General features: G+C 39.9%; 1 protein-coding gene across 27 annotated transcripts in view; it reads left to right on the forward strand.

Annotated features, from left to right (window-relative positions):
• Positions 1-17,868, forward strand: part of SPEF2 (sperm flagellar 2) — a 78,507-nt gene that overhangs the window by 2,157 nt on the left and 58,482 nt on the right. For 22 of the 27 annotated variants that reach the window (XR_005567057.1, XR_005567058.1, XM_027745598.2 and 19 more), the window contains exons 2-7: positions 105-207; positions 4,362-4,614; positions 9,260-9,430; positions 10,711-10,848; positions 11,878-11,957; positions 12,698-12,926. Coding sequence is in view for 24 of the 27 variants with exons in the window: in XM_027745598.2 (XP_027601399.2) it covers positions 105-207; positions 4,362-4,614; positions 9,260-9,430; positions 10,711-10,848; positions 11,878-11,957; positions 12,698-12,926 (974 nt within the window). In the remaining 3 variants the exon portion in view is untranslated. Of the gene's footprint in view, positions 1-104; positions 208-4,361; positions 4,615-9,259; positions 9,431-10,710; positions 10,849-11,877; positions 11,958-12,697; positions 12,927-17,868 lie in introns of those variants that run through there. The other 5 variants (XM_039390762.1, XM_039390761.1, XM_039390767.1 and 2 more) reach the window with 5 other exon arrangements.

Genomic DNA, 17,868 nt, shown 5'->3' on the forward strand with positions numbered 1-17,868 from the left:
ACTTAGTTTTGTTATAATAACAAGCTGTATTAAGATTAATATACGAATTCTTTTAATTTTCTTATTTTTTGGAAAAAACTCAAACAACAAAACCCAAAACTTAGTTCCAGGATCATTTCCAGAAGAATTTTCTAACGGCTACCTCCTAGGAGAACTTCTACACAAATATGGTCTTCAGGATGACTTTAAACAATTTTCACAGAGCAGGTTAGTACTTATGGATAACATGTCTCTTACATAAAGTAGACATATTTTAATATAGTATACATATTTTCTCAGAATTTCTAAATGCAGAGTGGGAAAACATGTAGAACTTAGTGAGATTTGAAACATTTTTCAGAGATTCAAAAGCTGCTTGTGTGTGATGCCTTAAGGAGTGTCATATATCTAGAGAGATTGATCATACTTCTTCAAGAAAATTATGCATTTTGATTGTAACTACAATAGTAACAGGTTAGACCAAGAATGCGAAAAGCTTTTCAAGGATGTCTCTAGGGCTGGAAATACTAGGGCAGGAATACAGAGTTGTGGTGTGGTGGTGACCATTACATCTTCACTAAAATGAAAATGGTGGAGATACATTGTGAGGCTCTGAGTGAAGCCCTGGTAGAAAATCATACAAGAATGTATAAGTTTACAAGTAATCTGGTGTAGTATCTGTCATGAAGAAGAACTGAAAAATGTGACCTTGAAAAGTCTTGTGCAGATCTGTGAGCTTTGGTACAGTTGATGCAGTTCGTGGAGTTCCTTGGCTTATGCATCAAGAGTGCCAGGCTGCATGAAATCTTCCTTTTTCTTCTGAACCTCTGTTTTTATGTTCTTTGAACTTCCTGTGTATTCACACCCTTCCCTCTGCAAGTCCCACCAATTTTCAAGAGAGCAACTTGAGCACAGCTAACAAAGGCAGCCAGCAAAAAGCAGTTTTGCACAGCAGTTTTTGCGCTCTACTTTTAAGACTTCTAGATCTCCCAGGAATTTCTGGGATCATTGGAAAACCCCTGGTAACTCTTTGAGGAACTTTAGAGTACCTGCTGTTGCTGGGGAAAATAACAGGCTTTTACTTCTAGCAGGCTCTAGCAGCTTCTAACAAGTTCTCTTGATTCTTCCCAATAAAAGTGTGCTTTGAGGTGCAGTTAGTGAAGATGCACTTCAGTATGTGCAAGAAATGGTTAGAAACTCTGCTGAGACAGTGTATGTGTGCTCAGCAAGCGTGGGGATGCGTGACAGAGTGTGATACCCAATACCCATTGGAGCAACTACTCAGAATATCAGAGGCCTCAAGTCAGATTTCTCTCCAGAGAAAGGAGTCAAGTCTCCCTGTGTCAGACCAGAGGGAATGCCCAGAGTCTTTACATCTTCATGAGTGGGAGGTGATGGCTTTGCCTGCAGAGCTATGTGCTCATGGAGGAGCTGCGTTACCAAGTCAAGCTGCTGCAGAATGAAATCAGTGTATTGGATCTTCTCTGAGACACTGCAGATACAGGAACCTGGACCCGCAGCTGTGCTGAGAGAGAGGCAGGCAGAATCTGATTGGGTTGGGAAAAGGAGATGACTGGCAAGGAGGTGACTTCTGGCAAGAAAAGGAAGGTGTCTGCTCCACCTGCTGATGTGAAGCTGCAGAACAGGTTGATGGCTGTGGTAGCAGATGAGAGGCTGGTGGCACTGTGCAACAAAACATCTGAGCTGTTGAAGTCTAAACTACATCAGAGCACCAGAGAGAGCAAGTAAATGATAGCACTAGAAAATGGGGGTGCCATCTGCTGACCTGACATGCTAGCCAGAGGGGTTTACTGCATGCTGGGCCTTCAGTCCAGAGCTGCAGAGATTTGTCCAGAGCCCTTGCACTGTTATCCCTGCTGCTCTTCTCTGTGGGTACCAAGGATATTGCCAGAGAGACCTGGAGCCACAAGCACGGGGCCCAAATACTTTTTTTTCTTATTTTTGCTGGTGAGGTGGATGGGCTTGATGAGGAGTAGATAGATTCCATGGGTCAACAAGTGGTTGTGCAGCTGCTGTTAACAGCAGGGATTTGTTTTTCACAGCCGTGAGATCCTCTTTTGAGAGGGAAGACTGCTAAGAAGATATAGGATCCACCTGGCCAAGATAAACATAAGCATCTTTGAAACAGCCTGACAAACCTGGTGAGGATAAACTAGGAATGAGGGGAGGAGAGGATTACTCTCAAACAAGTGAGGAAGTGATGGCCTGGACTGGCAAGCAAGAAGAGGGTTATGCGAATAAGAGCAGCAAAACAGTGCAGAAGGCCTTCCACCCCAAATGTATGCACACTTTTAAGGAAGTGCTGAGAAGATAAGGTTATGGGATAAACATTCACACCTTTTCTAAATTTTTCTACATTTTTTTAAAATCAACACAACTGGCTGCCTCTCTGAAGTGTCTGTATACTAAAGCATGCAGCATGGGGATCAAACAGAAGAAATTAGCAGCCTGTGAACTGTTGCTGGATTATCATTGGAATCACAGAGAGGCAGTGGATTAGCTCACACAACTGGCATGCTGCCATGGCTGGATATAGGCTCTTTAGGATGGACAGACTGGGAAGGTGAGGAGGAAGAAGAGCTGCCCCATGTGTGAGAGAGCAGGTAAGATCCAAGACCTACCTCTGTAGCAGCCATGCTGAGTTGTCTTTCTACATCAAAGGTGGCAGAGTATGGCTCCATTGATCAGCCTCCCTCTCAGGTCCTTGAGTATTTCTCAGACTGCCGTGCTGAGGCTGAGATACTTAATGGCTTCTCTGTCCTACTCTATTCTACTGGTAAAACTCGTACTCTGAAATCCCAAGCCCCTGAGACTAACAGGAAAGTCTGCAGCAGTTGTTTACCCAGTGTCATCTTGAAAACCTCCAAGGATGAAGACTACACTAACTCTCCAGGCAATTTATTTCAATTTTCTTGACTGTCCTCATGGAGAAAAGACCTTGTCTTATGCCTAGGTAGAAGGGCAACGAGAAGGGCTTTTACAGATATCTCCACGGCAAAAGGAAGGCTAGGGAAAATGTGGACCTATTGAGACATCCATAAGACTGTGATATCCCAAGCCTCTGAGACTTATAGGACAGTCTGTAGCAAGAAAGGAACGTTTAAATAAATTTGAAATATGCAAGTCCATGGCACCTGATGACATATACCCACCCGAGCTGAGGGACCTGACTGATATCACTGCTAGGCCACTCAATAATCTTTGAAAGGTCCTGATGACTGTGGAGGTCCCTTGGACTAGAAGATTGCAACTCCCATTCCTCTCTTCAAGGAATGCAAGAAGCGGGAATATGGGATGTACAAACCAGTCTGCTGCACCTTGCAGAATAAAAAGTTAAGAGGTGGTGTCACTACAGCCTCTCAGTGCATGTGAGATGGTTTGTGACAATAGGGCTCATCTTAACCTTGAATCAATGGCAGAAAAATGTTCAGTAGTTGGAAGCTGCAGTTATATATAATTGGGTAAGAAATAAGGCATGGACTATTATAGAGAGAATAATGAGTCCCTGGACAGTTTCATCTCAAAATAAGATGAATACTCTGTTACCAGAAGGTCTTCAGGTAAAATTGGGCATTTTTGTAGAATTGTGCTGGAGCTCAGCTGACCTCAAAAGCTGGTTGGTAGATACAAAGGAACTATTGTGAGCTCAAGAGATAGAGCAGTATAGAAAGCATGATGTTCTGACTCAGACTGAAGTTATGGATTTGTTGGATGAAATTTGATGTGTTAGTTGTGATAAACTGATAATTTATTATTATTTGATTTTGCCCTGTATATCTACTGATATTGACTGCTTCCACAGGAGAATCTACATATCAAGAAAAACAGTAATCTGCAAGCCACTATTTTAGCTTTGAATGTAAATTACTAATTCTAACCTGTGTGTCCATTTCTTTTTATTGGAGAAGAAATATGTCAAAGTGTTGTGAGGTTTAATGGATAATATAGGCTTTTTTTATCATTACGTATGTTTTGATTGGCAAGAGCTCAAGTGATGATACAGCTAATATAGAAACTTAATTCAAACTCTGTGTGTGTTTTGTGGAGGGGGTACCATTAGCTGCAATTGGGGTTAGCTTTTGCTGTCAGATGCACTTTGTGTATTTATGTATCAGGATTTATATAATCCAATGTGATCTTTGTTTTTTCCAGAAGTTATACTTACTAATCAATGTGTGTATACACTGCAGTATAAAACCTAAGCCAAACTGTGTAACCCATTATTTAAGGAAGTCCTCTGTGGGTTTTATTTTTTTCCTCCTCCTGTCTTGGTATAAGTATCATGACCATGCTTAATGAAGCAAGTTGGAACAGAAAATAAGTTTATTTTCTGGTTTTTGTTGTTGTTTTTAATCATATAGGGTTGCAGATGCAAAAGTTAACAATTTTTCTCGCCTGGAACCTACACTTCACCTCCTCGGTGTGCCATTTAATGAGAATGTGGCCCAAGACATCATGACAGGACAGCATGGGGCTGCAACAAAGCTTTTATATGAATTGTATATTGCTTTAGAAAAAAAGAGAAAGGCAAAGCACCCTGGAGTAGTCATGGAAGCAATAAGACCCGCCGCAACTACAAATCTTAAGTCTATTGAGAGTGTTTTGTATCCAGAGGTAACTAGCTATGCTTATTTTGTATAAATAGAGAAAAGGTAGCATGTATTTACATGTACTTTTCAAGTGTATTGCGTGCTTCCCCTCCTCACTTTTTAAATCTCCTGTTCAAAACCCAACACTTATATTGAAAAGAAGAAGTCCTTTGCTATGTCTTATACAGTGGCATTACACAGCTTATCAGTAACTCAAAAGGCTATTGATCTTCTGTGATCTGTTTTCCTTTGTTTTGGTTCATCCTGTGTTACCTGCTCTATTTTCAAGCTGTCTCCAGACTTAAAATACTATAACAACAAAGCCTAGTAGTTATTCAGCAGCTGCATTTTTACTTTTATCAGTGCAGATTGCAGACTGCATTGTGGTCTAGGTATCAACTTAGACTAATTGCCCCTCCAGGAAGCCTGTTTATAGCTATGTTGAGCTTTGTGCCACAGTGATTTGGTTCATTCTGTTACATGTCTCTCCATATATTTATACTACACTCCAGCCAGCAATAATCATGTGCTGGGTAATACAAAGAGGAAAAAAAAAAAGGAAAAGAGAGTACCTAAGAGGAAGTCAGTATTGATGTAGTAGGTTCTGTTAAAGACATTCTTCTTGTTTTCAGCAGTAAGATTCAGCATGTGCAAACCATTATTTGTTAGCAGGATGGGCAGTTTTTAAGAAGCTATATATCATGAATCAAATTCATTTGGGTAAAATTTCACTTTTTTTTCTGGCACACTTCCTGAAAAATAGTCTGCAGGCAGAAAGATTATGAACAAATGCAAGGATAGTACCAGAGAAGGGAAGTATCCCTTCAGCTATAGAGGGATAGCTTAAAGAAGTTAAGCAACTGTGAGTAGGTCTGGTCTTTAGACAGGTTCAGAACAGCATTTGAATCATAGAATAGTTGAGGCTGGAAGGGGCCTCTGGAAATCGCTTAGTCCATCCCCACTGCTCCAGGTAAAGCCAACTAGAGCGTGTTGCTCAGGACCTTGTTCAGTGGGGTCTTGACTATCTCCGAAGCTGGAGACTTCTCAGCTTGTGTAAGTAAATTATTTACCACCCTTTCAGTAATTTTTTCGTTGTGTTTAAGTTGAATTTTCTATATTTCAGTTTAAATAGAATAGAATATGTCAGTTAGAAGGGACCTACAACCATCATCTAGTTCAACTGCCAGACCACTTCAGGGCTGACCAAAAGTTAAAGCCTGTTGTTAAGGTCATTGTCCAAATGCCTCTGAAACAGTGACAGACTCAGGGTATTGACCACCTCTCTAGGAAGCCTGTCTCAGTGTTTGACTACACTCTCAGTAAAGAAATGCTTCCTAACATAGAGTCTGAACCTCCCCTGGTGCAGCATGGGATGAGTCCCATGGCTGGAGTGTGACTATAAATGGCTACAGGCTTTTTAGAAGAGACTGAAGAGGAAGGAGAGGCAGACAGGTTTGCCCTCTACATAAAGAGATGGATTGTGAAGAATTGTCTCCAAGGCATAGACATGAGCAGTTCAAAAGCCTGTGGCTAGGAATCACAGACCAAGGCAAAAAAGGGAACCCTGTAGTTGGTGTCTGCTACAGTCCACCTGACCAAGGGAACCTATTGACAAAGCCTTCTTACTCCAGCTACAGGAGTCATCGTGCTCACAGGCTCTTGTCCTGCTTGCGGGACTTCAGCCACCCCGACATCTGCTGGGAAAGTAGCACAGAGACTCCTGGAATGCATGAGAGATAACTTCCTGGTCCAAGAAATAGCCCAGAGGGATGTGTTTCTTGATCTGTTGACCACTGCAAACAAGATAATTGGGGACATCAAGACTGCAGGCAACCTGGGTTGGAGTGATCATGCATTGGTGGAGTTTGCAGTCCTGAGGGATGTGGGTCAGGTGAGGAGTAAAGTTAGGTCCCTGAACTTTAGGAGAGCAGACTTTCAGCTCTTCAGGGAGATAGTCAAGGGGATGCCCTGGCAGACTGCCCACAGAGACAGAGCTGAAAGATCTTTAAGGATGTCTTCCATAGAGTGCAAGAGCTAGCAATCACTAGAAGCAAGTCAGGCAAGGAAGGCAAGAGACCGACGTGGCTGCTGTGCAAATGCATAGGCAGTTGAAGCTAGGAAAAGTGAGTTGGGAAGAGTATGGAGGGGAAGTTTGGTTGTGTAGGGATGGGATGAGAAAGGCCATATCAAAGCTGAAACTGTGGCAAGGGACACAAAGAATAACAGGAAGGGCTTCTACAGGTGTGTTAATCAGAAAAGGAAGGCGCTTTGATAAACAGCACTGGGAAACTGGTAACAACAGATGAGAAGAAGGCCGAAGTACTCAACAACTCTTTTGCCTCAGTCTTAACTGACAGCCTCTCTTCCTACACCTCTTCAGTGGATGGACAGCAGGATGGGGACTGGGGGAGCAAAGTCCCTCCCACTGTAAGAAGGGATCAGGTCTATGACCACCTGAGTAAATAATGAACATAATGTACAATCATGTATGTAAGTTTATGGGACCCCATGAGATCCATCACAGAATTTTGAGGGAATTGGCTGATGTAGTTCCCAAGCCACTCTCCATGATATTTGAAAACTCATGGCCATCAGGGGAAATCCCAGGTGACTGGAAAAAGGGAAACATTGTGCCTACTTTTAAAAAGGGTAGAAAGGAGGACCCTGGGAACTACTGACTTTCACCCTCGTCTCTGTACTTGGTAAGATCACGGAACTGATCCTCCCAGAAGCTCTGCTAAGGCACATGGAGGATAGGGAGGTGCTTTGAGGCAACCAGCACAGCTTCACCAAGGGCAAGTCCTGCCTGACCAATACAGTGACCTTCTGTCATGGAGTGACTATGATAGTGGACAAAAGAAGGACTACAGATGTCATTTATCTGGACTTCTGTAAGGCCTTTGACACGGTCCCCCGCAACATCCTTCTCTCTAAATTGGAGAGGCATGGATTTGATGGGTGGACTGTTCAGTGGGAAGGAGCTGCCTTGATGGTCACTACCAAGGGGGATAGTCAATGGCTCAGAGTCCCAATGGACATCAGTGACAAATGGTGCCCCTCAGGAGTCCATATTGGGACTAGTGTTATTTAATATCTTCATCAATGACAAAGTCATCGAGTACCCCCTCAGCAAATTTGCAGATGACACCAAGCTGAGAGGTGTGGTTGCCACACCTGAAGGACAGGATGCCATCCAGAGGGACCTGGACAAGCTTGATCGATGGGTCCATGGGAATCTCAGGCAGTTTAACAAGATCAAGTACAAGGTGATGCACCTGAGTCAGGGCAACCCCCAGTATCAGTCCCGGCTGGGGGATGAGCAAATGAAGAGCAGCCCTGCTGAGAAGGATTTGGGCATGCTGGTGAGTGAGAGGCTGGACATGACCTGGCTGTGTGCATTTACAGCCCAGAAAGCCAAACGTTTCCTGGGCCACCTCAAAAGCAGTCAAGGTCAAGGGGGGGGATTCTGCCCCTCAGCTCCTCTCTGGTGAGACCCCTACTACCTGGAGCACTGCATCCAGCTCTGGGGTCCTCAGCAGAGGCAGGACGTTGACCTGTTGGAGCGAGTCCAGAGGAGGCCACCAAGCTGATTGCAGGGATGGAGCATCTCCAACCAGGCAAGGCTGAGAGAACTGGGATTGTTCAGCCTGGAGAAGAGAAGGCTTCAAAATGACCTAATTGTGACCTTTGAGTGCCTGAAGGGAACCTGCAAGAAAGATGAAGAGAGACTTTTTAGAAGAGCATGTAGTGATAGAACAAGGAGGAATGGCTTCAAGCGGAGAGTAGGTTTAGATTAAATATTAAGAAAAAATTCTTTATTGTGAGGGTGGTGAGGCACTGGCAGAGAGAAGCTGTGAATGTCCCATCCGTGGGAGTGTTCAAGGCCAGACTGGATAGGACTTTGACCAACGTGGTCTAGTGGAAGGTGTCTCTACCCAGGGCCAGGAGGGTTGGAACTAGATGATCTTTAAGGTTCTTTCCAATCCAAACCATTCTGTGGTCCTATGATTCTATGCTTCTATTCCTACATGTCCTCTCACTGGATACCAGGAAGAAGAGCACAGCACCTCCCTCTGCACTTCCCCTCCTCAAGAAGCTCTACAAAGCAATGTGTCCTTTTCTCTAAACTAAAGAAAGTTTGGCATCATTCAGATTCAAATCTCTGTTTTTTTCAATGGAGCTAGTCCTGGTTTCCTATTCAAACATGTTTAGATGTTTATTCTGTGCCCATTAACACAGGAAAACACAGTTTAAAATAGGTATGGCCAGTCTTTGCAAACGAAGATTTGGGAAAGGTCATTACCCTTCGAGCCTGCGCAGTGGATTTTTTAGGTGAGACACAGTGTGCGCTGAACTGAGCCCACCCTTTAATCCTAAGGTTCATCTGCCAGGGCTGAGCGAGCTCGGACGGTGGCAGCGAGGTCCTCAGGACATAGGTTTGTTTAGAGTGACCTCTTAGGTGGATGGCCTTACAGAGCTGACGAGCTCCATCTGCCCAGAGAGGTTCCCTGACTGGGAATCGAACCTGGGCCGCGGCGGTGAGAGCGCTGCATCCTAACCACTAGACCACCAGGGGGCCCTCATAGTTTAAAATAAACATCTTATAATTGTCATATTTAATTATGTTTATTACCGTTTCTGACTCTTCATTGCTTGATGTTTAATTTTAGCGTTTGAAAACTTTAGTGCCACGTCAGGCTGATTTGCAGCTACAGCAGATTTCGGAGCGTTTTGAAGCAAAATCCAAGGCAGTAGCAGATAAAATAGCTCATACACATTTTGCAGAGCAGCAGAGAGCTCAGAAGCTCCAAGAAGAGCAAAGAGCTCAAGACATTGAAGAGGTGACTGCTTACTTTTTATAGACTTCTGAAGATGTATTTTCTTAAGGATATGTGCATAATGGATTAGTTAAAGCCAATGTGAAGGCTTCTTAGTTCTGTGCTACACGGTCATATTTATACAAGAACGAAGGAAAGGACTATGCGTGGAAATCCTTAATATGTAGACACAGAGTCAATATACTCTTATGAGTATAAGTCACATAGTTTAAAAATGAGAGTACTTATGTTTTGTCATGTGTGGAAAATATCTATAGACTTCAAGACTAAGTGTAAATTTCACAACTTGTATGTGTTTGAGATGTCCTTGTAAAAGAGCTTTGTGACATTCTTCTTTTGTAAAGAAAAGAAGCATTGTTCAAAAGCAGGAAAAGACAGGGAAAAAGGGGGCCTAGTGCGTATGGCCTCAGAACATCTTGTACTTCTATGTAGCCATTCTGATAAAGTAAAAAAAGAGAAAGGAATTTGTTTAGACATGGGAACACTCATCCAAAGTACAGCTTACAGTTTATATTGAGGAAATGGCGAGCTATCTGAGGTGTTGAACCACATAGAAGATGTACTTGACTAATTTGATATGTGTTTTATATGGCTAATTAAGGGACAGAGTCTCGCTGTGATTATTTAGCTGTTCTGTTGTCACTATATGAACAAGAAGGAAAAGTATCTAGAAAAGAAAATACAAACAATATCCAAAATATAACAAAAAAAGTTTAAAAGAAAATTTATTAGTACCTTATTTGATATATTATATATTTTTGACTGACTTTGACTATTTGTGTAAAAAAGTATTTTTTCTACTTATATCAATCTTTACCCACAGGTATCTGTAGTGTAATTTATATGTTTGTTACTTCTTGGTCATCTGAGACTCACTGTTCACCAGTAGTATTACTTAATGTGTTACCTAATGGTATTCTCATTTTCTGTACTAGGAAACTGGTATTTTCAGTTTCTGTGCTGTATTCAGACCTGAAACAAGTAACATACTAGAACTAGAATTCAATGAAAGCCCCTAAATGCCTATAAGGCACTGATCCTTTGCTCAAGTCTGAAGCCTGATAAGCCCTTCTTTCCTCCTGAAAGATTGTTTTCTTTCTGGTTTAGTTACATTTACTTCATATAAATATATTAAGTAAATGTGTGTATTTATCTATCTATCTATATCTATATCTATGTATAAAGTACCGTATTACTTCAGAAATATTTAGGTAGTATATTAGGGCCATATGTTGTATTTTGTTTCAAACTATGTATCTGAACACAAGATGTTGAATATTCAGGATCACATTGGAAGAAGGAGACAAAGTGAAGTAGCGCACAGGATTCAAACAGCTGGTTTAAAGGTTCCAAAGCCTCCACCAAGACCCATCATAAAAGCTATTGAAACTAAAAAATTGTTAAAGAAAAGAGAAGCAGAGGTAATTTTCATCTATGCTCTTTTAATGTTAATTATATTAACGCGAAAACCATGATTTTTGGGAACATTTACACTTAAAAATACTGTACTTACATCATATAAAAGCTGCTGCTATATAACTGTTAAAATATAGTAGACTCAGGCAGTGAAATGGGCTGAATACTTATCATAATTCTGCGTTTGTTTCTTAATAAAAACTGTTTTGACATAAGAGAAAATTTGTATTGAATATATACCATAGGTAGGTACTAATTTGGTTTCTAAAACTATTTTACCTTCTAGCCTATTGAGTTGAATATGTGAAATAAAAGTATTAGCATTCCTTTCTCATTTGTGCCTGATGAAGTTTTGCACGATAATATTTGAACTGTTCTGTAACACACTATAAAGCTGTCTGCTCTATTAAAAATGTTACTAATAGCTGAAATTGACAATTGTCTTAAATCAAGAGATGATAGCAATGCACCATTAAAAAAAAATCTGTATTATCTCGTATGGAAGAGTACTTGGATTGTAATTCAAGTTCTTGGATTGTATTATCATCAGGAGTGTAAATATTACCAGTTTTTACAACTGTGCAACTGTCACAGATGTATTTAAATGTAGAGTGTAGTAACATAGTTGCTTGAGTAGCTATTGGGGATACATTCAAGCTACTGATTCAAAAGCAGATGATAGCCCAGAATATCCTTTCAAATCTCTGAATGGTGAGAATTATGTAAACTGCTGAAGTCCTATGCAAAATCAGAATTATCCTGCAGAATGAATAGCTGCAAATTTGTAGGATATTCTGGCTGATGGAAGTAGGTGTAGCAAGGGACAGGGAACAAGGGAAGAAGCGAAAGGTAGAAGAAGGAAATAGTCTTGCCTTTATTCTTGGTCTAGCTGATGCTTAAAGTATTTTCACTGTAAACCTTTCTGTTATACATGCATGACAGAAAAGTAATTCCCTAATACTTGTTCTGTTGAACATTCTTTGTGATGTTTTGTGAAGAGAAAGGAAACATTAAATTTTGTGTTACTTCTTCAGAACGTATACAAGGAAATAGACAAGTTTGAGAAGTCTATGACAGGAAATGCCTTTGAATTACACAGCCCGGTGACTGACAGGTAATATTTGGATATTAGATTGCTAAGAATAGACAGGATCCTACCTCGGGTGTCTGCTATCTATGTAGGCAGCTACTTGAGGAAAAAGTAATGTCTCATTTAGTTTAAACTGTGATTTCTTCTTTGAGTGATTGTCCCACTAGCACTGCACATATTTCAATTCCAACACGGTTGCAGTGTCTTTACCTTACCTTTAGTTGTAGTAGGGATGGCTCAAGCTTCCTTCACTACTTTTTGTCACATATACAGCAAGAAATGGATCAAAGTGCATCTCTTCTGTTAATTTTAGTCACTGGGTCTATAAGGTCATTTAGCCTTGCAGAGAGGTGAGAATGGCTCTGAATATGCGGACACAGTAACACATTTCAAAGGAAATAGAGAGAAGTAACTTTCTTCCTGAAACTTGCCTGTATGTTGATTTATTTGTGAATAATTATAAGTAATAGTCATTCTGTCATCTTTATTGATATGTATACCCTACTGACAGGAGGTGATAGTCATCCATACTGCTGTAGATATTTCTGTGTGTAAACTTGTAACTGCAAAACTGTACTCAGAGTGATATCTTGAGGAGTAACCCAGTAACAAGGGCACCAAGAAGTAGCCACAGTACCCTCAGAGTGATGTTGTACATTTGTTAGACTTGCATATAGCTATACAGGGATCTGTATGTAAACACCTTTAAGAACCATAATTCATATTAAGTCAGAGATCTTTCTCTTTTTAATCTTTTCAATCAGTGATATACAAGAATCATTGCAAACACAGAAATTGCAAGAAACAACTCAAGAAACTACTCAAGAAACTACAGCACAGACAAAAGCTGAGCTGTTAAATGTTTATTCAGATGGTGAATATATAAGGAAAATTCAAAAACGTTTAGAGGAAGATACATTTGCTAGAGAACAACGAGCAAAGAGACGACGAAAAATGCTAATGGACCAGTTACTAGCACATGAATCTGAAGAGGTGAGAAATTGTATGCTGAACTATGTAGTCCATGTGCAGTTAGCAATCTAAAAATTTGCTTACAAATATAAAATCAGAACACTTTTGGAGAGGATAAAGGAAGATATATGCACTACTTTTATGCCAACCATTGGCTTTCCTTGAGAAATAGGGAAGGTTATCTGTTATTTCTCAGAACCTTTATGTCATACACCATACTTACAAACCACAAAAGATAAATGAAGGTAGCAGAGCAAAGATTATAAAAATCAGTTGAAGATCTGCCTTCTATTCCCTGCCACCCCCCTCCCCCAAACTTGAACAAAGAGAAAAATCAAACTCAATTTGCAGATCAGAGCTTTGATTTTTGATGTGTTGTGGAATAGAAGATATGTCTCTGGAGAACATCTGTGTTTTGTCTAAAAATGGATGTTGCAGGTTATTCCATTTGAATCCTGTCCTGTAAAGCACAAGGCTTTTAAGATTTCTCTTCAGATACTCCTTATTCAAAAAGCAGCTCTTAGATTACTGATTTCACGTGTCTTCTCTTTTATAGTGATTGTGTAGAAACAGAACTTGTAATTTGCTGGGTTTCTGTGATTTCTGGTTATCATTTATTTTAGTGTTTCACTGTGAGTCCTTAGCTTAGATCATGTGTGTTGAACCCACTATAGCTGGGACTTTCTCCACTGCTGGTGCATAATAATAGCATTTCAGATGTGTAGCATATATTTTATATATATGTATATATTTTTAAGCCTTGGCATGTAGTGTCTGGAGATTGAAGAGGAGACTTATCCCAGTTTACAACTTCCTCATGAGGGGAAGAGAAGGGGCAGGCACTGATCTCTTCTCTGTGGTGACCAGTGAGAGGAACCAAGGGAATGGCCTGAACTTGTGTCAAGGGAGGTTTAGGTTGGATATTAGGAAGAGGTTCTTCACTCAGAGGATGGTTGGGTACCGGAACAGACTCCCCAGGAAAGTTGTCATGGCACCAAGCCTGACAGAGTTCAAGAAGCATTTTGATAATACTCTCAGGTATGTGGTGATAATACTCTCAGGTATGTGGTGTGAGTCTTGGGGATGGTCCTGTACAGGGCCAGGAGTTGGACTCGATGATCCTTGTGGGTCCCTTTCAACTCGGAATATTCTGTGATTCTGTGAGACTATTTGGAAATGTTAAGAAAAAATTTAATTTGTTGAGGTAGTCATCTGGGAATTAGATGCTTCTCGATGTCTATCTCTGATCTATATTCTTGAAAAACACCTGTAGTAGCTTAGACCAAGAGTGCATCTATCCATGTATCCTGTCTCTGAGTTCTCATTCAAAGAGATTTTACATCATGTTCTTGGTGATATCCATAGGCCATGAAGAAGTTTTGCATTCCAGTCGCCTGAAATCACTGGAGTCCCAAAACTTGCTCTTTAATTGCTCTGAGCTCTTGCAGCCCTGGCAGCCTGGACTAGGGGTTCCAAAAGTCCTGGCTGTCAGTCACTGGGTTGCTTGGTGGATACAGCAGCTGTAAACCAGCAAAGCCAGCCAGTGCTGTGAGGAGGTCACACAGCTAGTCCACCTGAGGTTTAGGACAAGCCTTATCAGTTTGGGATGGAGGAACTTTAGCAATGTGCTGCCAATCACACAGGCTCCAGGGAGGCTCCAAATCAAGGCAAAACTAACAATAGTGTTCCTAAATTCCCAGGAAAAAAAAATAAGCTTTGATATAGGAACAACTGAAGTCACAGACTGTAGGGATTAGAAGGAAAGACAAGTGAGCATTTGACTGGAACAGTAGTTTGACCAGATCAGAGAATCTGTTTAGTGGTAATTTGGTTCTAAATTAGCAGAGGAAGAGATGTTTGGTTGGAACTTCGAGATTTCAGAAATTAGGTGCCACTTGGCTTAAGAGAACTGGGAAGCAAACTAAGGTATTTTCTTTAAAAAATAAATGAATATACAAAATAGTTGAAAATTACTTTTCCCTTCCATTATGTACTGAACCATAAAGGATTTTCACACTGAAACTGCAGCTGCCCTGTAGGTATTAGGATCAAATTTTTACCTGTACAGCATAAACTTTGAACATGGCATGAGATCATTTAGAGTCAAATGAATTTCATCCCTTCAGAACGCAGTAGATTGTTTTGTATCCATGCTTATAAATCTTACTAAAAGAACTTTGGTCAAAATTTTTATTTTTGGCACTTCACAGGTTGAAGCCTGGGAGAGAAAATACTCTACTCTTTGTAGAACATAGTGTGATGCCAGTCCGATTTTCATAGGGAGGTGTTGAAAGTGTTTGACAGTAATATGGCTTCATTCCTATTGAACCTTTATCTCCACCATTTCAACAAATTATTTGTGCTTTTTACTTGTTATTTTTAGGTGCTCTGTTCAGATTTTATCTCTCTGAATTAAAAATTTACCAGGAATAAGTTACTTTCAGCAATAAATTGAGAACATGAAAATGGGAGGAGAAATGAACTGTTACTAGATTATTTCTTGTCAACCAAATAGATTTATGTATGCTGAACTGTAAGTTTTGGTCATAAATTTTATGACCATACAACAGCACAAAATTGTTTCACTTGTATGTAAATCAAACAAGGAAATAGAAAAATAGAAACGTGATACAGTAATTATGTATGAACAACATGAAACATACACACATTATGGTTTGGCCACTGGATGCCACTGTTGTCTCAAGTAGGTAAACCGGAAAAAAAGTGTGTTTTGTGCTCTTTTAATAGTAATTTTTCAAATTATTACGCGGATGTCCCAATTATGATATTTATGATTTCTTCAGGCACTTCACAGTCCTCTGTGAAGATGCTGATGTAAAATTTTAGGTCAAAAAATGGTACTACAATTTTTATGTTGTCTCCTACCATGTCCAGAAGTTTTAAAACTTGTTAACCTTTGGTTTGAGTACTTTGTCCATTCCTTTTTGCATGAAAGATAGCTACCATGACAATTCCCCACCCAATAAGCAACCTCTCTGAAACTTTGAGTTTGGTGTTCTGAATCCTTACTTATCTGTTGTGTATCTTTGATTTAGTTGCCTTTTCATTTATTCTTGTTCCTCAAAAATTTCCTACTAGCTCTTTTTAGGCCTACTGAGCATGCCAAAATATTTGATCACTTAGAATATTGAAATTCTCTACACTTCAGTAAGCAAAGACAAGGTCTCTTTTAGGTGCTGTAAAGTGTTCTAAAGGAGCATCTTACCATTTGCTTTAGGAAGAGCACATTCACCTAAATAAGGTGCTTTAATTTCTCACTGGACCAACTTTTTGCACCATAAAGTTGATGGTTTGAGTATGACAAGTGACCACTCTGTTAGGGTGGCTCTTTCAATTCCCTGTGAATTAGGGTTTTAAAATCCATTTTCTTCTGGTGAAGTACCTACTGCTCCATGGCTGAAGGTAAGCAGTAGCAACTACAGAAAATAATGAAGGACATTTACTTGCAATAGGAAACAAATCTTGCATTTTCTACTCTTCTTTGAAACCTTAATGAAATACTAAGTCCAAAGAAGCAGTGGATAGAACTGAGATGGCAAAGGGTGCTGTTACTCCTTTTATTGCCTTGAGATAGGAATGTAAGAGAAAATGGACAGACTAACTCTTCAGTAGGCAGTACTATTGGAAAAATTTATCACCTGAACTATATCAAATGACACATAGAATGAATATAAAATTGCTATGATTGCATTGTTTTCCACTTCAGTTGCATGCATGATGATAATTCCCTCCATAGAAAAATAGCTTACAAACAGTAAACTACAAATAGGGTACAAAACACAACACATTCAAAATTAGGCCCTCATTTTGAGAAAAACTTTGTATAGAGACAACATAGCATGCAGGTGAACCACTCTGAGATTAAAGCCTGAGATGACTGCATCTGCCATTAGAACTATCATGCAGTGTTATGAGATTTGGTGCTAGGAAAGGGGAGTGCAAAGCCCACATTTTGGCTGAAATAAGTTTAGTATTTTCAAGTCACCAGAATTTAATTGGAATGTACTTTATTCCCAGCAATTGTGAAGAGAAAAGAACTTAAAAATATGGAAAGAGGTTGTTTTTTTTTAAATTGGCTTCTTCCCAACATCAATATTAAATAAATTATTTAGAAAGTTGTTGGTTTTATTATTGAAATTCAAATAGCCATGCTTTGCGTAAAAATTTTTTTACAGGTGTCCTAGTTTGCATTGTGTAGCACAGATCTAGACTCTTTGTAGAGTTCTTTCGTAAATAATATGATAATATGTAATCAAATTGAATTGTTCAATTATAGGTGTATGTATGTAACGTGTTTTTCCTCTCTGTCACAGGCAGCTAATGAAAAAATAAACCAGATAAAAGAAAATAGATGTGACTTTATTTTGGTTTGGGGTTTTTTGTACTAATAACTGGCTTTACCTGTGCCTCTGTTCTTAGGAAAATGAATTTGAAATCTTCAAATCAGTTCCCAGTTTAGGTCCTTACATTGGAATATATTTCCTAGTAGTTTTGCTGCATGTGAAACAAATATTCAGCAAATCAGATATTTCATCTAGAATTCTGCTGTAGGAGTGGTATTTGGCAATGGGGCTTGAAAGGCAAGCTGATGTTTTTGCTTAGGACTCAGAAGGAGTTCCGGACAGTTATAATGAAGCAAAACTTTAGGTTAGGTTAAGCATTAGTTTACATACCAGGGAAGGCTAGAGAAGTTTAGTAGTGATAAGATACTATTATGTTATGAGAGTACTTAGAAAAATAACAATCCATAGCCTTGAAAGTATCTTTGTACACAGACCATGCCTCAAGCAACAGTTCAGAACGATTTTCCCATAGTACCAAATAAGGTATTGTATCCATGTCCCAGCGAGAACACTGGAACTATTGCCCAGAAGTCTTGTATATTGCTCTGTTCTGGAATGGTTCCTCCTATTCTCAGTCTCCTGAATAGAGGAGAATGGAG

Source organism: Pipra filicauda, unplaced genomic scaffold (assembly GCF_003945595.2).
Source record: "Pipra filicauda isolate LSUMZ 115617 unplaced genomic scaffold, ASM394559v2 scaffold86_size2582843_pilon, whole genome shotgun sequence".
Taxonomy (NCBI): domain Eukaryota; kingdom Metazoa; phylum Chordata; class Aves; order Passeriformes; family Pipridae; genus Pipra; species Pipra filicauda.